Source organism: Phyllobates terribilis, unplaced genomic scaffold (genome assembly GCF_046119375.1).
Source record: "Phyllobates terribilis strain yellow unplaced genomic scaffold, ASM4611937v1 Scaffold_10__3_contigs__length_209671492, whole genome shotgun sequence".
Classification (NCBI taxonomy): domain Eukaryota; kingdom Metazoa; phylum Chordata; class Amphibia; order Anura; family Dendrobatidae; genus Phyllobates; species Phyllobates terribilis.
Genome location: NW_027362770.1, coordinates 118,865,479 through 118,888,995, shown reverse-complemented (window position 1 = coordinate 118,888,995; position 23,517 = coordinate 118,865,479). Strand labels below are relative to the sequence as shown.

The following is a 23,517-nucleotide window of genomic DNA, read 5'->3' as shown; positions in this document are numbered from 1 at the left end:
ATATTTTCCAATCAGAATCCAGACATTCTCTTAGCACGGGCATGAAAGTCTTAGATCAATTGTTATGTGGTCCAAAGTTCTTATGAAACTATTGATCTCCCAGTGACATACGAAGTGCTGTCACAGGGACACAGGAACAAGAGGCCGGTAATGCCGAATAACTTTAAAAAAAAATGTAAAATTATTTTCAACTAAAGTGGCGCATAAAAAAAAAAAAAAAAAAAAAGTTCCATCTTGATCTTACGGCCTTCATACGAGTTGTTAATGTTCTAAGTAGGATTTATCAGGACTCCGCAGCCAGTTACTTTGGTAGATAAGTGTCAGGCTGACCAAAGTCCATTGTAAACCAGTCACAGCAGTCTCTCCCAAAGTATGTGGTCACAACAATATCCAGAGGATTTAAAGGGCTTTGGCAGAGTTTACTTCAAATACCCTTGGATAAAACTTGTAGCAGAGTCCTCGATGTGACCTTGGGTGTAAGTGTCTAGCTAGTACAGAGGTTTAGGCATTTCTAAAAATGCAATTACTATGGAGGAATGAATGATAAAGAAAAAAAAAAATAAAATATTTTCCTAATTCAAAAAGCTGCAACCGCGGAGCTAGTTCACAGAAGGAAAGCCAGAAACAGATACAGTGGCACGTCACATTTACCATGTAATATTTGGAGAAAACTACAAAGTGCATACATAAATGCAAAATATACATACATAGGAAAAATGTACACAGATCATATAGGATGGTGGCTTAAAGGGGTCATCCGGTCCAAATCGATAAGTCTGCACTCTGTGTGACTGCAGACTTATGAATCCCCCCAGTGCACGCACTGGGTACTGCAGGGATTCGCAGGTATCTGAGCCAGGACTGGAGGGTATGTATGAGGCCAGTGGGCGCTGCGTCACTCCATACACTTGAAAAGTAAGAATCTGGCACTCCCAATTTCAGTGAAGAGATTTCAAAAACATTTTTTTATTATCAGGATTCATTAGAATGAACGTTTCGGCCTCATTCGGCCTTCATCAGAACCAGGATCTGCCCAATGGATACAAGGGGAGTCAACCAGTGGCAGGGTTGTATGGAAGAGAAAAAAATATTGATGCTCAGCAAAAGCGCTTAGGGAAAAGCACTACCGTGTTGTGTGTGATGCGCATCCATTGGGCAGATCCTGGTTCTGATGAAGGCCGAATGAGGCCGAAACGTTAACTCTAATGAATCATGATAATAAAAAATTGTTTTTGAAATCTCTTCACTGAAATTGGGAGTGTCAGATTCTTACTTTTCATTAATTGGAGTGGAATCCTATCGGAGCACCCATAAGTTCAAGGAGTGCCACGTATCCCCCTTTTTTACTCCATACACTTGTATTGAGCGAGGAAGTGCCCAGACTAGAGAGACACAGCCGCCCAGTGGGCATGGCCGAATAGAGGGCTCACTCCATAAGTCTGACTGAAGACTTATCGATTTGAACCGGACAACTCCTTTAAAGAGTAACTTGAAGCCCTTCGATTCATTGCAGATTGGAAGTGGTCGGGGGCTCAGGTTAGAAGTCCCCCATAATCACAGCTCAGGAGGTAGAGCACAGAGCAGAGGACATATGTAATAGAAGGTCTAGAGCACGTGTTTCAAACTTCGGCCCGTGGGCCAAACAGGGTGGTTATATTTGGCCCGTGACACGAGTACCAGTACTCCCATGTGGAGCCATTATTCTGAATGGAGGGCTGCGTGGGGTCCATTATACTTTATGGAGGGCTGCGTGGGGTCCATTATACTTTATGGAGGGCTGCGTGGGGTCCATTATACTTTATGGAGGGCTGCGTGGGGTCCATTATACTTTATGGAGGGCTGCGTGGGTCCATTATACTTTATGGAGGGCTGCGTGGGTCCATTATACTTTATGGAGGGCTGCGTGGGTCCATTATACTTTATGGAGGGCTGCGTGGGTCCATTATACTTTATGGAGGGCTGCGTGGGTCCATTATACTTTATGGAGGGCTGCGTGGGTCCATTATACTTTATGGAGGGCTGCGTGGGTCCATTATACTTTATGGAGGGCTGCGTGGGTCCATTATACTTTATGGAGGGCTGCGTGGGTCCATTATACTTTATGGAGGGCTGCGTGGGTCCATTATACTTTATGGAGGGCTGCGTGGGTCCATTATACTTTATGGAGGGCTGCGTGGGTCCATTATACTTTATGGAGGGCTGCGTGGGTCCATTATACTTTATGGAGGGCTGCGTGGGTCCATTATACTTTATGGAGGGCTGCGTGGGTCCATTATACTTTATGGAGGGCTGCGTGGGTCCATTATACTTTATGGAGGGCTGCGTGGGTCCATTATACTTTATGGAGGGCTGCGTGGGTCCATTATACTTTATGGAGGGCTGCGTGGGTCCATTATACTTTATGGAGGGCTGCGTGGGTCCATTATACTTTATGGAGGGCTGCGTGGGTCCATTATACTTTATGGAGGGCTGCGTGGGTCCATTATACTTTATGGAGGGCTGCGTGGGTCCATTATACTTTATGGAGGGCTGCGTGGGTCCATTATACTTTATGGAGGGCTGCGTGGGTCCATTATACTTTATGGAGGGCTGCGTGGGTCCATTATACTTTATGGAGGGCTGCGTGGGTCCATTATACTTTATGGAGGGCTGCGTGGGTCCATTATACTTTATGGAGGGCTGCGTGGGTCCATTATACTTTATGGAGGGCTGCGTGGGTCCATTATACTTTATGGAGGGCTGCGTGGGTCCATTATACTTTATGGAGGGCTGCGTGGGTCCATTATACTTTATGGAGGGCTGCGTGGGTCCATTATACTTTATGGAGGGCTGCGTGGGTCCATTATACTTTATGGAGGGCTGCGTGGGTCCATTATACTTTATGGAGGGCTGCGTGGGTCCCTTATACTGCATGGAGGGCTGCGTGGGGTCCCTTATACTGCATGGAGGGCTGCGTGGGGTCCATTATACTTTATGGAGGGCTGCGTGGGGTCCCTTATACTGCATGGAGGGCTGCGTGGGGTCCCTTATACTGCATGGAGGGCTGCGTGGGGTCATTATACTGAATGGAGGGCTGTGTGGGGTCATTATACCGCATGGAGGGCTGCGTGGGGTCCCTTATACTGCATGGAGGGCTGTGTGGGGTCATTATACTGAATGGAGGGCTGTGTGGGGTCATTATACCGCATGGAGGGCTGCGTGGGGTCCCTTATACTGCATGGAGGGCTGCGTGGGGTCCCTTATACTGCATGGAGGGCTGTGTGGGGTCATTATACCGCATGGAGGGCTGCGTGGGGTCATTATACTGAATGGAGGGCTGTGTGGGGTCATTATACCGCATGGAGGGCTGTGTGGGGTCATTATACTGTATGGAGGGCTGTGTGGGGATTACAGTCGGGGAAATCATACTGTGATGGAGTCATCATACCGTGCCTGTGGGGGCACTTGTTGGCATCCTACTTTATTATCTGTTTTAATCAAAGTTTTTTATCCTTTGTTATTACATATTAAAATTAGGCCATGTGCTTTTTACTGCTCTTACATAGAATAAATTATTGGAATAATATAAATGTTAAGATCTGTTAATTAAAATGTACTTTGTCCGTGGAACAACCCCTTTAAGTTTGTTTCCATATGAAAAGGTTCATTAGTTTTATTTGTTAAGGATAAACTTCCTCAATTGTAGATTTTATTTTATTTTTCTTTTAATAGATATCAAGGTTGGCCCGTGACTTTGTCCAAGCTTTTACATTTTTGCCCTCTGTATTCGAGTTGGACATCCCTGACCTAGAAGAAAAAAAAAACAAAAAAACAACACTGGAAAAAAAAAGAAACTTGATCTGAACCGAGCCCTGCTCATCCGGAAAGGCAACATGTCAACTGAGAAATGCAAGAAGTAAAAACAAAAAGATCAGTGTACATAACCAATTCTACAATGAGATAGGATCTGTTATTGCTGGAATATTCGTTCTTCGGGTCCCATATCCCTAACCGTACAGCGAGCCTCTGACCTGTCAAGTCAGTGGCAGGCAGCGGTAATTTCTGAGGACAGGCACAGGAGTAGTGCGCCGGCTGACAGCGCTGACCTTTGGCAAAGTAGCGCTGCTGAATTTGCTTAGAGGAGGCTGACAGGGAAGTTGGTTTTGTTTCCCCATCTTGCCAATCTTTTTCACTTTCGTCATTTTAGGAAAAATTAAAATCTAACACAACAAAGTTTCACAATTTAGCCAATGATCACATGCATTAGCTACATTGACTAAAAGGATATAAAGAAACTACATGCAATGGGACCATGCGAAATAGATGACGCCCAGCCAAGATCAGGCAACTCTATACATGATTTGGCCATTTATTTAAAGGGCAGCAGAAAAATGACCAAGGTCTACTCTTGGCGTGGCTAAACAGTTCATGTAACCTCACATACTTGTCTTTCATCCATCTCTGATCTTCTCTGGCTCCTGCAAAGCCAGAGCTGTCAATCAAGGAAGAGAAGGCGGAAACAAATGGAGAAGATGCACTGAATTGTTTAACCACTCCAAGGATGCACCGAGCGGCAGTGCTGGGTTCAAACAGTCATTTTGTGCTGATGAACAATCATTAAAGAGTCGGTCCGATTAAAATGACTGTTCAAACCAAGCACAGGAGCTCGGTGAACCCTTGGTGTGGCCAAATCGTTTTAAAAAACAGATCTGTGCATCTCCAGCCTTCTCTGGCTCTATAAAACCAGAGCTGTTAAAGAAGATGGGGTGGAGTTGGGGGAACATGTAGTAGGTGGGAAGGTTCACTTAAAAAGGCGGTCAGCACAGAATGACTGATCAAACCAAGCACCAGTGCACCATGGCAGGGCAAAACATTTAAATACACCATCCCACCTGCTTGTTTTGCCCCTTCTTTGATCGTCTGCACTGGCTAGAAAGGACAAGATAGGGCAGAGATAAATGGAAAACAAGGGGGGGGGGGGGTAAAGTTCATTTTCTCCCAGCGGTGGGGGTCTAAGTGTCGGAGCCAGGCATGTTCAGAATGCTACTGACCTGCAGATTAACAGAGTTTTTTTACGTAGCAGATTCACTTTACGTAGTAATTGTGTAATACTTTAATTCTGCTGCGGGGGAGCTGCAGGGAAATTAAATCCTTTATCAGGTTCCACCACATTACAGGTGATCAGATTTTTCAAAGGATCCGTCTAATAAAAACACACAATTACCCATTGCGTCACAGAGATTTAGCTAATTCTTGGAAATAACCCCACGGTCCCCATGTCATTTTATGATTTGCAGGCAGATTACAAGAACATCATTCTGCTAACAGCAGCTTTAAAACATCATGGAAGTAGGAATTCACTTATGATATGAGCAACACAAAAGATTAACCTACTTTAACAAAAGAAAAAATAATAAGATACATCTCCATTATGACAAAATGGAAAAACTATGGTTTCGATGAGCAATTTTTTAAATTTCTTTTTCAACCATATTTCATTGATCAGTTTCTAAAATATTTTGGATCCTGTCCTGTTAAGTTCACACAAGCATATACAAGCCATCCTAGTTCCCAAAAAAAAAAAAAAAAAAAAAAAAAAATCATCAATATGGTACTTTTATGATTTTAGAAAAATCAGTGAATAAAATTTAGAAGACCAAAAAAAGATGTTAATGGCAATATATCCGTAAAAAATTGGATGCTATATGGTTGATTTGTATGGGATATGATTTTATTTTTAGTATTTTGGAGCACTCAGACTTGAATAGTTTCTGAAATTGAGAAGACTAGTGCATACTGCGATCCTTTTTTTTTCTTGATGTGGGAAAAAAAGAAAAAATCCTGCTGATATATCATGGGTCCAAGTACTGTCTGTGATGTCCGTTTTTCCATGGAGTGAATGTAGCCGTAGGAGACGCAGTTGGGACAGTTTTACAATATATTATACAGCCTAAATATGTGGGAAAAGGGGGAAAATGTAAACCCTTTAATAATCATGAGAAAAACAAAAATAAGGTCTTAGGCTGCTCCCTGTGTTCCCTTTTATCAGAAGTTTACGTAACAGGGGATTCGATTCTTTGGAAATGGCAGACCTCTGGTGACCTTAGAGTCATGTAATGGACTGGTCAGGGTGAAAGGTCTGATCCTCGGTACATGACAATAAAACAGGAGTCATCGTCTGGGATTGAAAGATCAGTCACCACTCACCTCCAAGCTGGACTGTCTCAACAGTGTTAATTCCAGAAGTCACAAGTCCACCTCCAAAATGGAAGGATGAATGTTTGGGCTACAGGCCCATTAACAGATAAGAACAAGGCCAAGAAACACAGAGGTCCCAAAGGTTACAAGGAGGCCGAGACACAATAGATAAACCATTCTGGAATTACAGAATTATTTTGTTCACATCGCTACAGCAGGTCCTGGGCTATGAGAAACCAAAACATTTGTGCTGGACACAGACAAACCAGATACAGGGGTCTTCACCCGGATCTAAGCTCAGTTACAAAATTACTCACCGAGAAAACAAACCTTCTCATGCAGAATTTCCCATTACAATTATTAATTTAGGATTACTTTAGTGATACTGAAGCCTCATCATTTTAGAGCGGAGTGACTGCTATAACTCAGTGGAAAGACCAAGATACCACAGATGGTGGAGTGTTGTGAAATCAATAATTCATCTAATTCCTTTATGGGTAACCACGGGTATTCCCCCACTTTGAAAACCCAACATTATAAAATAAGGTCACCTCAAATAGAATCAGTAAACTTTTATTCTTTATCCGCTACAGTTATCCAGTATTTGTCCTGTCCGTGTTTGTTGTCTGCTATACCATCGAGAATGGTGATGAGCCACGATACCTAGGAAAGGTGTGAGGCCATTTCTGGATACACCCCCTTATTTTTGTAGTCTGGGATAATTCCTACAGACTTCGTAAAAATTTGTGTTTAGAAAAAAGGAGTATTCGGGATTGTCAGCAGAATCTGTCCGTCTTAAACTGGGCACCATGAAGCAGACCCTAGCTCAGATATTGCAGCCATGTGAAACTCCAGCATTTTAGAGAACACACCAAAAAGGCAATGGGGATGAGATGATTAGTCACAGAGGTAGATCCCTGCCAACGTATACCCACCGCCTTGCTAATCTAGATTGACTGATCTCAACCTGTATGTCGCTTGTTTTGCACTGACGAGGGGCAACACATCGAAACATGTGTCTGCAAATAGAGATTCTGGTTTGGATAAAAACCCGAAGTCATGTGGCAAAACTTGTTAAAGGGTCGATATTGACTTATGGGATTGCTACTTCCAATAGGTGGCGCTCGAGTTCAAGTCTGAAGAGGCTACTTGCATATTGTATAAAGAGAGTGTAGCCAAATAAAGGAGCATGAAACGAGCGGGGGGGTGATCGCCGGTGGCTAGTCAGTCATTCTAGTCACCGGTCGACGCATTTATTTTGTCTGAAACATACATATCTGAAATAATGGCTCCAATTCATGCTTCCTTTGGTTTGGGTAGCATGAATAAGCTGACCGGTTCCTTGTAAAGGTGTGAGGTGCACGTATTTACATGGGTTAAATTATCCTCCTGAGAAAAATAAAAAAAAAAGAGGACTTCAAGTCTAAAAAGCAAGTCAAGAAGTCCTGGATGAAGATCCACCACTCAACAATTGGGTTTTCTTAAGTTGCAGCTTGGAGCTACAGACCGTAACACAAGCGGACTATATGCAAGGACTGCGTTTAGTCCTTACTCGCCTTTGCTGCTGCCCTCACTAAAGGTTATAGTAATAAGAGTTAATATTGAGCAATTGAAAGTTTCATCTGCAATTGGCAGCACGAACGCATCAAGTTATAGCCGCTGACCGCGACCAACGTCTTCCAACACCTTCTAAAAATACTTTGTTGAAGGAAGTACAAGTATCGATCATTACAGATTTAAAAAGGCATAAAAAAATATATATTTATATAAAAAGTAGAAACTTAAGTCGTAAAATTTGTTCAGACATTTTATGGCCGAAAACTTTGCCTTTCCTAAAATAGATTTTTTACATTAAAAAAGTGGCCGTTCTATAATGACCACAAGACAGTAATGTTTAATGCAACCTTCATTCATGGTCTGTAAGTCAAGATGCAAAGTATAGTTTTCCTTTACCGTCACCCGCACATAGTCCAGGCCATAATACACTACATCCCGCACTTAGACCATTGGCGGAGCCTTTTATGATAGTTCACATGTATGAAGGAATGGGGAGGGCAGGTGGCGAGTATGTATGTATTTTTTCTATGTTCCTGCTTCTTTAGTAATACTACCGTAATGCAGCATACCCGAGTGCTTCTGTCTAAGACGGGTTAACCACTTTGATGCCAATATGTTGACAGGCTCTCCACCTAGCGTCAAAGCAAGGCTCTGTTTCTATGGCAACGTCTTACAAAGTCTCTCTCGCTGGATAGCCCCAGAGACCACTGTTTTGCAGTGACCGGCTTCTGTACGACCCTGATCAATACGCTACGGTCTCGCATTTCTCGGCGAACGTATATAAATGGATGCTCGGCGCAGGATTGCTACATTTGTAAACGAGTCACTCTGTGGTATATGGTAACTAATGCAGTCACGTCAAAGAGGTGGTTGTGGGGAGGGGGCCACCACAGCCTTGAGTGAAGTGAGAGGTCCTTTTTTTAAAGTGGAGTCAAAAAACCAACCAATAATCGCACCAACCCTATTCAGATCGTCTGGGAGTTTCCGATATGGAAGACGTAGACAGCAAGCATTCACGTCAGACTAATGGTTCATGCCGGAGAAGCAGGTAATGGATACCGGGTGCATCCTGCAGAAAATGCAAAATGAGCATTTTACTCTTCAAAACGGTGAAATGACTAGCCGGGCTTGTAGACAAAAGGGGTTCATGGAGGATAATGGATTGTTCCATGCAGCACTTCATGGTTCAAGGGGTTCTATACAATCCTGACGTTCACCTACTCTGGAGGACGAGGGGGGAGTCACTGCTTTAGGTGCAAGACCCTCACAGCTGCTGCATATAGCAAACCAATTCACATAACTATCTCTAATAATTGCACTAGCAGAAACGTAATGTAGGAGTTTAATTCTCTAGTCCATAATCTCTCGATTTGTCAGCAAATTACACTGCCTATCACTAGTCTTCGGCATCCCTTTCTTCTCGGTGGGAACAGTCCTTCAATGACAGGTCATCGTTCGATAAAGACATACCATTTAATGGCAAGAAACAATGGCAAGCGCTCAATTCATTCAGCCCGTACACAATAAACATACTAAATAACCAGAACATTTACCGATCAAGTACTCAGGAGACACGTCAAGCAATGTAGAGTGTCTCGTCTCCACCTTGTATAAAGAGGTTTAACATGGTCTACACTGGAATCTCATCACACGACTGTCGATACGTTCCTTCTCATACGTCTAAAGGCTATCAAAGCCTCGTCATTTTCCGAAGAATATAATCTCTGAAAATTTAGCCAAATATACAAAACAAAAAAAAAGGAATCCAAGCTGTGAAGGTCCACAATATCCACACTGATGAATGCCTATGAAAACTGGAATGACTCAAAGTGTTAAAGTACGTCTTTTAGTTACACCTGACACTTCAAGCACATAGGCCGCCTGAAGGCATCACACAGAAGAGTCTCAGAGCAGGAGATCCTGGTATGATTGCAGGTCACAGCTTGTACATACGTGGGGTCTGTTACTAAAAGCAATCATAACATGTATTCTATAGTCTGGGGAGGAGACAGCGGGGTAGAGGAAAGAAAAGGAAGAGTCAGGGGTAAAGTAGAGTGAAGCCAAAACAAAGCTGCTCAAATCAGGATGTAGACAAGCTCAACACTCATCGAATGACCTACACAATTTCAAAACCAATGGAAGCTTTTTATTTCAATATTAGGTGAGATGTCCAAATTATGGTTAGATCTGAAGCTTTACATGTATCTGACCATCTAGAAAAATCTCGAGGAGCAACAAAATAGATGGATTCTACCTTATATGCCAAAGTTAAAGGCCTCCATACTGATTAGAGCAAAGGCAGCTAAACCTGCTAACTGTGGTGGAGTCAGCAGACTTATATTAGGAGTATGGGGGCTTCTTGACTTTACTCAGAGTATGTTGGAGAAAGGAGGAATGGGCATGTCAATGTTCAATGCTCTTTCTTCTAGCAGGGTAGATGAGCCACCTAAGATATCTGGCAGTGAATTAAGACGCCTTTAGACATCAGATCATAGTCAAGTGAACCCAGTGGGAAGGCAGGACAGCTAATGTGAATGGTGGCCTTCTGATTAACTTCAAGTTAAGATTAAACCAACCAATCCTTTTCTTCTCAAGCAGTTAAGCTGCTTCCAGATCAATCTATAAAAGTGCCCTAAGTTCACTCATATACTTTAGATAGCTATTGTTTGAACCATCATTTGGCCGATTGCTTTATCGTCCACCTCTCCCTCACACAGCAGTGCTTGCTCTGACAAGTACTCCTGTGTTCCCGATGACAAATCTGATGGCTGTTCATCTCTAGAGAACAAAAGATCGGCAGTTCGAAGTCAGACAAGCCAGATCGTTAACTCTCCCGTCAATCATTTGTCAGGGGTCCCCCTTACAAAATAGGCCGTTATGAAAGGATTTGGAGAGCAGTCTATGTTAGTCTAATGCGTATTCGGGCCTTTGAATTGATGTCACCTTAAGAGGACAGATGAACACTGTTGATTATTCATAAGGATGGGGCAGTCAGGAGAAATAGTTGTTGGATGAACACTCATTTGGCAAATGGCTAAGGGTATGGGCACCTTTACTCTACTTCCAACAATCAGAACGCAAGCATGCTCGACCGAATGGAGGGTACATATGTATGGGTTGGTGAGATATTGGGAAGAAGAGCTGACAAGCTGAACCAGAATTTGATGGTGGAACTGGCTGCCACAAGAGGTGGCGAGTTCTCCTTCAATGGAAATCTTTAAACAGAGACTGGACAGACATCTGTCTGAGATGGTTTAGTGAATCCTGCATTGAGCAGGGGGTTGGACCAGATGACCCTGGAGGTCCCTTCCAACTCTAACATTCTATGATTGGGGTTTCAGCTTTCCGTAGCGGACGATCAAAAACTACAAATCCTCTTCAAAAACGGAGGTTTTGCTTAGTTTCTGCTCTGAAAACCCTGCAAAAAAGACTCTACGTTCTCATACGGTCTGTAGTAATCAAAAGTGACTTTCAAAGCTGTGGAGTCAACAAATGAAGTCTCGAAGCCAATGGGGGATCTACTGGAACATTAGAACATGTAGTTCTTAAACATAACATCTAAGCCATAGATAATCTACAAACTTAAATCTCATTTCTTCCTGACAATTTCAATGTTCCAAAAAAAGTGAAATATTGCAAGAGATATTTACGTTCGCACAATTAGGTTCTCTCTCTCCTACGGGCAAAACACAGAAAAGGCGATAAAAACCTGTCAACATGTTTCTCATTAAGACAATATAAATGTGAGGAATTTTAACAGAGTCAATTTCTCATAACATTTAACGAAAGATTTTCCGGAAAGGGTCTTTAACGGTAGAATTTCATCATCAAACAGTGGCAGATGTCACGTCAGTGCAAGACCACCTAACAACCAGCCCATCTGTCATTTAGGACATCCATACCTTTTGGTCTGGTGGGGGAGTCACTGCCCTTAGGGAAACAGGAAAGATCAATTTGTACTAAATCGACACATTTGCACAGTGTGTCGTGGCAAATTCAACACCTCCTAGTGAACACCCGACTGAGCGGCAGCGTCTCCTGCCTTTTCTATGATGCCATTGTATGCTCCATATTATATTACAGAAATGTAATACATTTTATAACATCGATCTCGGCCGCTTTGACGACAGGAGACTCTACGTGTACAACATGAACCTGTCGCTTCTGAGAGAGGGGGAAAAATCTGTTAAATTAGCGTTCCCCATCGCTTATTCCAAATGCACGTTTATGTGATTCCTCTCATTTACATTCAGCAAACATCTGTTTTTGTTTTTTTAAATGGTCAAATGGCGTCCGCTTTACAGCGCCTGACGTTTATTCCCATAAAAGTGTTGTAGTCTGCGTTATTACTTGCAGATATAATAAGGATTTTGAGACAGAATCCGAAAGAATTATTGCTCCTTAAGGGCGCCATCGGTAGCCCGTACATTAAAGTGTTAAAAGGGGGTCAAATTACGAGTATGAAGGATTCGAAAAACCTACAAAAGATATATAGATATATTATATACAGTATATAGACATACAGATCCGACAATGCTGCTGCCCACCTGTTCAATGACTCTGCACTGCCTCTAGTGGCAACTAGGGAAAATTGCATGATGCCCTAATCACTAAAACGAGTTTAAAAAAAGGAAGAAAACTTGGGGGGGGATAAATATGTATCTACTAGTAATTAATAATTTCCACTGTTTGACATATACTAAAATACTGAAAACAGAAGTGGACGATGACTAGCGTCGTGACGGTGGGGGTAGAAAGGGTTAAATTTTGGAGTTTTAGGTTCTAAGTAGAAAAAAAAAAAAAAACGATCTATGAGTATATTCATAGTGTATAACCAACGCTCTGCATCGTTTTTTTCTGTTATCAAAAAAAAAAAAAAAAAAACACGGAAAAAGAAAAAAATACCATGGATATTGAAAAGCATCAGCTCACAATACAAACACATAGCAGAATGTACACAGGGTTTTTTTTTCCCCCCTACCAATTCTACAAAAGGATATTGGATAAATCATCTCCAAATGTCAGTCCGTGCAATAGAAAGCATCCAGGCACATTTTAGTGTTAGAAAATCTGCCATTACTGGCTCGGCATAATACCTAAATGACAGCTCGGAATAAATCAAGCAGGTCCCTTTTCAATACGCGTCCTCGCTAACAATACAAGCAAAGCAAAGTGATGATAATGATAATACAGTGTATTTGTCATTGATTGTACGGATGAAAGACAGGAGCGCAGATAAAAAAAGGGTGCACCCGGAGATGTATAGGGAAAACGGGCTACAGATACATCACAAGGGATAATGATATATGGAATGGGCTGAGGACAAGAGAATAAACCGGGAAAGAAAAGAAAACTCCTCTGACAGTTTTCATACATTTTTATTGGGCTAGCTTCACCCAGTATATTGAAAAAGCGCTCCATAAATCTGTATGATTCCTTGAGGGAAGGGGGGAGTGCAAAAACAAAAAATGTATTTTCTAGCGCTACTGCATTATAGGACGTCAGCCCCTGTCATCCATTAGGACTGTGCATACTGTTCAATTACATACATAATCAGGCTTCATTTTAGGAGAGTCTCCATACCGTGCTGCTGACTGCCTTCTGGCATCACATAGACAGGAGAAAAAAAAACCCCGCCGATCATGACGGAGGCAAGAAGAAATACACAGCAAAAGGCTATCCACTGGCAGCGATCAATGCAGCAGCAGCTCGTACATACATACATATACCCATATAGTTGGTATTATTTATATTTATATATATATATATATATATATATATATATATATGATCCGGGTTCAGCCGTATAGCAAATTAACCATTAAATCACAAAGTGACTAAGCTACACAACAAGTGTTAAGAGGATCTCCATCACCGACGCTGGGCAAGAGTCTCCCACTCTCAGCAGAAATCCCTCGCTCCTTTCCTTCTCATGTGAAAAATGCAGAAATTTCTTTAGAATAATCCAAGCCTGCCAATCCTATTCCCACCATAGTTTATAGTACTGGGGATGAGGACTAGTAGTATTACAGCGAAGGGTGCATTAACACGTATGGACAAGGACCTATATTCCTGCAGCTTTTCACTGCGAATAATCCTCTTTGCTGTATTCTCCTGGCAGAGGATACAATTGGCATGTCCCGATTAGCTAGCCTCTCTAATACGGTCTGACTGGTGTAGTCAGTGTCCTTATCTGCCGGGAGTCACCATTTGGTCAACCCCCCGCCTTATTCTTTACAAATGGCCATCTCCCAATTGCAGCAAAAAAAGAAAAATTCTTATGGCACTTGTATCCGCACCTTAAGTGTTAACTCTGTGGTTAATATAGGCAAAAAAAAAAAGAAGAAATCAATACTTGTTCTCTCCTGCATTGTATTCAGTAACATCTAGCCAAATATTATCATCAAAAAAGGAATAAGAAAACATTCAGCCTTCAGTGCCTAGGAAAAGCAGCAAGGCTTGATCCCCAGGCGTCTCATTTCCTAGGAGGAGCGCAGGAGATTGGGCGATAGCTGGAGAGGATTGCCAGGTCTGCAGCCGAGCCAGACATTCATTAAAACCAAGAGGAATGGTGACACCGTGCCCAGAGACGATGTATGGGATTGTGTACGTACATAGAAAGGTGTGACCTACGCCACGGAGCGGTCACCGTGCCCAGCCAAACGCCACAAGCTGGTGCTGCTCCTATACGGAAAAGTTACTATAATGCAACAAAATGTGTCCGGGAAACGTGACCAGAGCTACGATGGGGGGGTGAGAAAGGGTAAAATAAGCCAGGCACCTTGGGAGTGTGATCCAGCAGCAAGAACAGGTGTTGTGTATTACACTACTCAGCAGCAAACATTTCCCATAAGCTGCACAGAATAAAAAAAAAGAATGCACAAAATAGGGAGGATCACTGCAGGTCAGCACAATATATATTCATTTATAAATGGTACAACCTATTCAGAAAGCCTGATCTGATCAACTTTATAAATCCAATACTATTTAGTCCACATACACAGAACTGTGGCTGTAAACTACAGAAAAAGAAATGCACAAAATAGGGTGGATCCGATGGTTACTGCAGGTCAGCGCAATATATATTCGTTTATAATGGTACAAGTACCTATTCAGAAAGCCTGCGACTAATCAGCTTTATAAATCCAATACTATTAGTCCACATGATCGGTGGCTGTAAACTACAGAAAAAGCGCAAGAAGAGGCGCTCCGTGATAAATCAGCCATTGCTACACTTTTTATGGAGGGGGTGGAGGGAGAGTCGTTGCCCATAGGCTTTACAGACCCTTTAATTCTCAAAACGTGCGCTCCGTCCCCATGTTCATTACCTTTTATAGAAGGATGGCATCGGATCTTAAGTGCCAAGCCATAGGAACTGTTTATTACAGCCAGACTGGCTTATTTTAATGGCGTTCGCTGATTAAATAAGTCTCTTGGCCAAGTTGCCAGTGGGTAATGTAAGGATTGTTTTAAATACAGAGAGAAAAGGCATAAAACATCTGATATTACGCAGCAGCTTGTCCATTAAACTGACAGTGCGGAGGGAGAGGAGGGGAAAAAAAAAAAAAAAAAAAAAGTTGTGCTGCAAATAGTAGAAAGGCTGGAGAATTGGTGGTGGTGGGGCGTCCAGATCAACATATACTCATATATACCCCTCTATATGTAGATGAACACATAGGGTCCCCTCCACTAAGCCCAGCCGGAACACAGCTCATCGGACACCTGCAGGCACCTTTGTAAAGTAGCCCATAATGAAGGAGTAGTAGCCATCACGGCCACCATTAGGCTTCATATACCGGGGCGATAATCACCCAGGCATCCCGCCTATAGCTCTTCACATTGAGCAGTATACTAATGCTCGTAAGCCCACCACTGTCTGTGCCTGTACACCAGGATTGGAGAGAGGAGTGTGATTGACACCGGCATCCTCTCCATAGACATCCTCAGCATTTCTATTCATTCCCATGAAATAAACAACCCCTTTTTGAACAGATCCCCCCCCCATAACGTATTTCTTTCTGGACATCAATGTAGTAGACTCAGGCAATGGTCAGCTTCCCTACGTCAGTATCTCCAGAGAAGGTCTCCCCAGGATCTCTCCAGAGCCCCCACCTCCCTCCTTTCCTTAATCCATACTGGCACGACATGTATGTACAGGAGCCTGGAAACACGACTCCCATCTACATGGAGTTCGTATGTTCTCCCCCAGATTTATGTGGGTTCCCTCCCACACTCCATACTGATAGGAGGACGCCCTGGTGGTCAATGTGCAGGCGGATTGTCAGCCCCACCGGGGACAGGGACTGATGTGCAGGAATAAGATCTCTGTACAACGCTTCGGAATATGTTCTCACTATATAAATAATGGAAAACCTCCCTTACCACATCTACAGGGCGAGATTTTCTGTTCCACCACATAGAAGGCTTTTTTGGGGGAGAAGATGACTTTTTAATGCAGGGATGACTTATTGCAGTGCAGCCTGTAACACAGGGGGTCTCCATACACTGACATAACAGGGCGATGGGCACGGCTGGAAGGAACAGGGTTTTCCCCATTATACACTCACCCCTCAACACCATACTTCCTAAAGTACGGTAATCTGGGGGGAGCACTGTGTCCCCTCCCCATAATCAGTCAAGCCACCCCATAAGAGCTATGTCGCTTGCACATCACTTGGATTTCATAGGATTCTAGAGAAAAAGCACCAAATATTTTGCACTTTTCTCCCATCCCTGCAATTATGAAACCAGATTCCTCTATCACATCCACCCCTCCGTTATATGTTATGGGGTCTCAGCCTCTACCAATATGATGGAAAGCACAACCTACCTATCGATCAGCACCCCACATTCCCATAGCATCTATCAATCAGCATGGGGGGGCTCCTGGATGAGGTTTGCCACCACATTCCCATACCACCTATGAATCAGCCCCCCACATTCCCATACCCTGCAATAAGCATGGGGGGCTCCTGGACGAGGTTTGCACCCACATTCCCATACCACGTATGAATCAGCCCCCCCACATTCTCATACCTTACAATAAGCATGGGGGGCTCCTGGATGAGGTTTGCCCCCACATTCCCATACCACCTATGAATCAGCCCCCCACATTCCCATACCACCTATGAATCAGCCCCCCACATTCCCATACTTTACAATAAGCATGGAGGGGGGCCCTTGGATGAGGTTAGCCCCCACATTCCCATACCCTACAATAAGCATGGGGGGCTGCTGGATGAGGTTAGCCCCCACATTCCCATTCCCTAGACTAAGCTTGGGGGCTGCTGGATGAGGTTAGCCCCCACATTCCCATACTCTAGACTAAGCTTGGGGGTTTCCTGGATGAGGTTTGCCCCCCAATCTCTCAGCTGAAGCTCAGCCATCTGTAGTGGAAATGTGCAGTCAGCTGTTTGTATCAATCATCATCATTTAGAGGGGAGTCATGTGAAGCCCCCCTAAAAGCACCAGTCTTGGAGGCAGGTTAAGGGCTCCTTACCTGGCAACCCAGTTTGTCTCCAGCCTCCTCCACCTTCTTCTTCCCGACTCCTCATCGCTGCTCTTCCCCAGGTCTCTTGTCACATCCACACGGGTAAGTCCCAGAGAAGCGAGCGGTAGAAATCACAGCACTAGCAGCAGCCCTCCTCCTCCTCCTCCTCCTCCTCCTGCTGCTCCCGGTGGTGGCGGTGAGAAGTTGTGAGCGGCGCTGCTCCTGTGCTGATAGTTCCGCAGTCGGATGCAGGCAGCTCCCCTTGCAATGAGCGGTGGCGGCGGCGGCAGAGCACCGTCCCGGTGTGCGGCTGTGTGTGTATGAGCCGTCTGTGTATGAGCACAGCGCTCTCCTCCACTGTCTCTATACTGGGGGAGGAGCTCCTGATTCTTATCACATCCAGCACTCAGCAGCCACTGTCTCCAATGCAAAGCTGCTGCTGTTATGTGCTATGTGCTGGGCTTGTTGCATACCACAGCTCTGCAAATGGGGGGGCAACCCTTCCCCCTTCACCACTTTGTTGGGGGGCAGCAGACAGGCTGTGATCCTCACAGAAAAAATAACACTCATTGCAATATTTAAGGGGGTCACAGTTCTGTGATGTCATGAGTGGAAAGTAGACAGATGGTATATAATGTATAGCCATTGTGGGTGAGGGGGGTGTCAGGCATGACTGCCTGCAGCGGTACACGACGAAACGTAACGTATGGGTCCGTATACGGACAGCAATACCCAGAATGACCGCGGACGCCTACCCGAACGTTCAGCCTCCTCTGTGTCTGATAGTCCAGCACTACAGCAGACACAGTCTGGGCATTGTGGTTCACTTTTAGGCCACATTCACACGTTCAGTATTTGGTCAGCATTTTACCTCAGTATTTGTAAGCCAAAACCAGGAGTGGAACAATCAGAGGAAAAGTATAATAGAAACACGTCACCACTTCTGTATTTATCACCCACTCCTGGTTTTTGCTTACAAATACTGAGGTAAAATGCTGACCAAATACTGAACGTGTGAACATGGACTTAGGCTGGTAAACACATCCGAATAGTGACCATTGCCACTCACTATTTCCTAAAAAATAAAAAAAACAATTGGCAGCAAAGATGCCACAAAAAACACCACCAGCGTTTTCCTGAAGCGTCTTCTGCTTGAAAAAATCAGCAGTGTACACCGGGACCTAAAAGACATGCACGTACCCAAAGACGAGGTTTTTGAGGTGGAAACGTCTTCAGGAAACGCTCCTTCTCTTTGGGTAATTTTTAGAGGAGTTTTTTATTGCCTGAAGTGGTTTTGAAGGAGTTTATTTTTTTTTTTCCTTTAGTGATTTTTGCCATTTTTTTGACTAGTTTTGAGCATTTTCTATCAGAAGATGCTTCTTGGAGGTGACATATACTTTTTTTTTCATAACCCGAAGAGGAAGATTAAATCAAGAGACTGAAAATATGAAAAGCAAAGTGGTTTTACAATAGAAAAAAATGCTTTCAAGCGTTTTTTATGTGACTTTTCAGGCCTTTTTATTTTTTTTAAAGTACGGACCTGATCCAAAAAATCCTCAAAAATCTGTGTGTGCACAGAGGCCACTGGGAAAACAGTGATTTTGGCCTGTAAGCAGTATCTGAACATGTCTGAAAGACAACTCCATCATGTGTGCGAGTAAAGGGACAATTTTTATCTGTAAGATTGGTCTCATTGGTCATAAATCAGCCTAAAGGGTATCTCTGATGTTGCAAATATCGCGCCGGCATCTCCACCTCAAGTGGGTGCGGGAGGTCCTCAGCTTTAAACTCATGGCGGAAGACAAGAAAAACAGCAACATCGGGGGCACCTTTTAAAAGGCTTCTCCAATATTAGAAAAACATGGCTGCTTCCTTTACCCCTGAACATGAGTAGAGCATGATATTTCAGCTCCTCTCCATTCACTACAATGGGACTGAGTTGCAATACCAGACACAGCCCACGGTCAGAAGTGGCGCCGTTTCTGAAGGAAAGCAGCCATATTTTCCTAATCTTGTACAACCCCATTCACTTGATAGCCTAGGGGTATATTTCTCATGAGGAGACGAGTGGTGTTTGGCCGCTGCTTATTCTCCTCTCTCCATTGGGGAGTTCAGTAGGAATATAGCGGTCCTCTGATTACACATGTGTGGCCCTTTTTTTTTAATAAATCTGTCTTCTTTTACAGTTGAATGACAACTATTGTTCTCTGGAAGCAGCCATTTCAAAAGATAGCTCCAAAAAAATGAAAGGAGAAATTAAACCTGGGGCAATTTACCCTACTTTCTGACTGGAAAGTTGGATTTCGGTGACAAAAAAACCCCGCTTTCCGCAAAACAGTTAAAAAGCTGATTTTTTTTTATCTTAATAAAAGAGGAAAACTGAAGAATTAGAAGGAATCTTTGCAATATTTGTGCCCATGCTATACAGGCAGTAGTACTGTGGCTGCTCTGTGCCCCACAGGCGGCCCATTGTGCTGCCATTTGCTGACACCATATAACTGACAAGGTGTTTGTACAACCTTTCCTGACTACAGTTGATAAGATAACATGGTGTACTAGTCTCCTGCTCCCAGGATATACAGTGGACACACACTCCTGTCTGTTGTCGCTGGGTGTGCTGCTCACTAAACACTGCTCCATTTGTACTCGCTGCACAGAATCCCCCACACCTGCGCTGTGCAGAGTCTCCGGGGCAATAACACATAAAACCACTTCATTTTTTTCCCTTTTATTTGATGAAAGAGATGAGTACAAAAAAAAACAAAGACCATTTTAGCAGTACAGCTACATGACATTCAGTTTAGTGCCCCCTCACCCCAAACTGGAAATTCAGGCCATAAGAATGATGGCTGTGAGGGTGCAGTCTACTGGTGAACCGACCATCTGGTTGAAAAACTTGTTTAGCTGGTGGGATTCTGGTAATATAATGCGGGTGAGAATATGTTACCCTGACACGGAAGGAGATGCGGGCATTCCTGGAGATTAAGTAGTGGGGTTACTTAAGGAATCAATGCTGTGTTATTGGGTCAGCCATGTTCTGTAAAGGCCCTCATACACACTATACTAATATAGGCAGAACCACTGATATCAACAGTCTAAGGCCTCGTTCACACATCAGTGTTTCCAGTACATGTGGTGACAGTTTTCACACGTACTGGAGACACTGACACAGTCACACACCCATTATAATCTATAAGGCTGCCCACATGTCAAGTGTGTTCACACGGACCGCATACATGCACACGGATGACATAAAGTGTGACATCCGTGTGATACGCATGTTTAAGTGTGAGATATGCAAAGATCAAGATAGATAGAAAGATATCCGTGAGATATATAATTAGTGCCGAGCATATGTAGTTTACTGTACATGGATTAACCTAATAAATGAAAAAAATGACGTGGGACCCCCCTTATTTTTGATAACCAGCCAAGGTAAAGCAGACAGAGCTTATATTATCAGGCTGAGAAGGTCCTTGGTTAATGGGTTCTTCCAAGCCTGAAAATACTAACCCAAAGTTACCCCAGAATTGTCGCATCCATTACATGCACCAATTCTGGCGCTTTTCCCAGCTCTTCTCAATTGCCCTGGAGCGGTGGCAATTGGGGTAATGGAAGTTGGGGTTGATGACAGCTGTGATTTGTTGGCCGAATGAGTGCTCCTGAGTATGGGAGAAATGGCGATCGGCCGACGCGTTGTTCAGCCGACAGCCATCTAATGTGTATGGACAGCTTAAGGCTAGATTCACACAAAGTTTTTGGGAGCAGATCCACTTCAAAAGTCACTCCTGTATTGCTTAGAATTAATTCCCTTCCCATTCATTTTTATGGGAAATCCACTATGTGAGGAGATTTTGGGGCATTTTTCTTCCTGCGAAATTATGGGAAAATAGAAGTGATCTGTCAATTCTTTGAGGTGGATCTTGATGTAATATGCCCCAAGTTTGACATATCAAGTCAAAAGGCTGGAAAACAAACTTCAGAGATAAAAAAAAAATGCTTCAAAACCTCTTTTAATTGAACTTCAGGAAAAGGAAAAAAAATCCTTGGTGTGAATCGATTTGCAGGACCTAGTTCAGAGGCCACATCAGTCATCTGTGGTCGCTGGATGGGATCCCTGAGATCTGCCTCTTACATCATGGCATCCGAGGCTCTCCTTTTGATTGGCGTGATGTCTCATGCACGTAATGACATTGCGCCATGCCGGTTAATAAAGGTAAGAGACGTTTCTCAGACCTCACGTCCAGCATGTTTAGCTGACCTAAATCCATAACACCAATGGAGGCTGGCGACATAACCACTATGGGTCACATGAACCACTATGGGTCCCTGTTTCCTGCCTGGTGTCTGCCCACTTCTCCCAACATTCGACAGAAGAGCGTTCAAGCGCTGAGCCCATTCCATATCTGGCAAATGCCATCTGTTTTACACAGTAGACACCCACCGAACCAGTATCTGCTGCAATCGGATCTCATAAACCCCCTTTTATACAGTTAAATCTTCTATCATTTTGTTATTTTAGAAGGGTCAACTCCTTTGTTTGGTAACACATATTTCTTGGCTGCTGGTCTGACCTATTACGCTCTCTTCATAAATTGAGTTTATTAACAATTCTCTACAACACTGTTGAAATGAAAGTTTTCTTCTTCTTCTTCATGATCACAGAAAGCATATGAAGGATAAAGAGCCTACAGCTTTTCTGAAAAAGAAAATTACATCTGTCTAGATATATCCTTAAGCACAGGAAAAAAGAAAATTTGGGAATAAGGGAGAGAATGAGTCAGCCCCTGCCAAGTCAAGTTACCTTCTCCCAAGGGTTCCTAGATTATTGGAGGACATGTAGACCCACATCCTATGTCCTATGCATTGATTTATATATAACCTGGTTAGAAGTCCATAAAAATGTCATGTGCTCCTCTAAGGATGTAATAATTACAAACTATGAAGGCAAATGATAAAGTCAATATAAGAGGGAGATCTTTCTCCGGGTTTTGCGATACCGGCAACTGGCACAGAAATTATCCATTCAGCCTCCAACCATTTATTCAGGCCCGTTCCTCATCTTCACGAGCTGGAGAGATTGACAGCTGAGATGTTTTCTTCCTTTTTCTCCAGTCGCCTTCATTAAAAACCAGAGAACGGATGTAAAAATAAACAATTTGTTATTCCAAATTTAGAATGTTTCTTTCTCACTCACCATCAAAATCTTCTGAGACGGAAGTACCATGTGTCACTTATTTTTGTTAAATAAAAAAGGCTATTTCTGTATGAATGAATGGACTAACAAAAGACTTTATGAAAATGACCCGAGGGTCTGGTCGAGGTCAGGCAGGGTCAGCCATAGGGCTATGTGACCTGTCAGCACCCAAGGGGACACCACTGGTCCTGATGGCCTGGGTACAAAGCTTGCAACCCCTTCATGCATGCTGGATATAACCTCATGCCATAGTTTTTAGCCTGGCTATTGTTATTTGTGCATGACTGTAATACTTGGGCACTGAATGGTGAACCATTACAGCCAGTGGCCAGTGCACACGCCCAATTTTCCACTTGGACCTATGGTTTGCATGGTAAAAAGTGGTAGCATACAATATTCTGGTCTGGATGAAGCACACAGAACCGAAGTATATGGACATGACTAGCCCATCTCCACCTTAGGGCTCATTCAGACGTCCAAATTTCACACCTGTGATAGTCTATGGGGCCATTCACATGTCCGCGGAGACGTGTCCACTTTTAATCTGAGGGTTAGATCAAAATTGGCAATGAAAGTCAATGGGTCTGTGAAAAAAATCGGAGCGCACTTGGATGCTGCAATATTGTGCGTAAAAACGTTCGTCTGAAAACCATAACCATAACCAAAGGTGCATCTACTCGTATCGTCCCGAATCTTCCGAGCATGGTGCTTGTTTCATGGATGTGTGAAACCGGCTTTAATAATAATAATCTTTATTTATATAGCGCCAACATATTCCGCAGCGCTTTACAATTCTTATATGCTGTTTTTTTTTCTTGTTTGTGATTTTTTTGTGCTGAATCCACAAGGAATTTCTCTTTGGTTGTTTTTTAAATCCTCAGCATGTCAATTTCTGTTGTGGAAATGCACCTTTTTTTATGCAGATTTTACCTATTCTTTGCAATGGGGACCTTAAGGCTATGTTCACAGGTTGCTTTTTTATACAAATTAATAACTGTGTTTTACAGCACCAGCAAAACAGCAAAAACTATGAGATTTCAGAAATCTCATGCACACACATTGATTTGTTTTTTTTCCTGACTGAATTGGAAAACTG

General features: G+C 43.3%; 1 protein-coding gene across 7 annotated transcripts in view; it reads right to left on the bottom strand.

Moving 5' to 3' along the window:
• PCDH1 (protocadherin 1) overlaps nucleotides 1-23,517 on the bottom strand; it is a 204,307-nt gene that overhangs the window by 167,472 nt on the left and 13,318 nt on the right. The window contains exon 1 of one of the 7 annotated variants that reach the window (XM_073649740.1): nucleotides 17,234-17,621. The exons of 1 other annotated variant lie outside the window; for it this stretch is intronic. In XM_073649740.1, the coding sequence (XP_073505841.1) occupies nucleotides 17,234-17,288 (55 nt within the window). In that variant the 5' untranslated portion in view covers nucleotides 17,289-17,621. Of the gene's footprint in view, nucleotides 1-17,233; nucleotides 17,622-23,517 lie in introns of those variants that run through there. 5 more of the 7 variants (XM_073649747.1, XM_073649748.1, XM_073649749.1 and 2 more) reach the window with 5 other exon arrangements.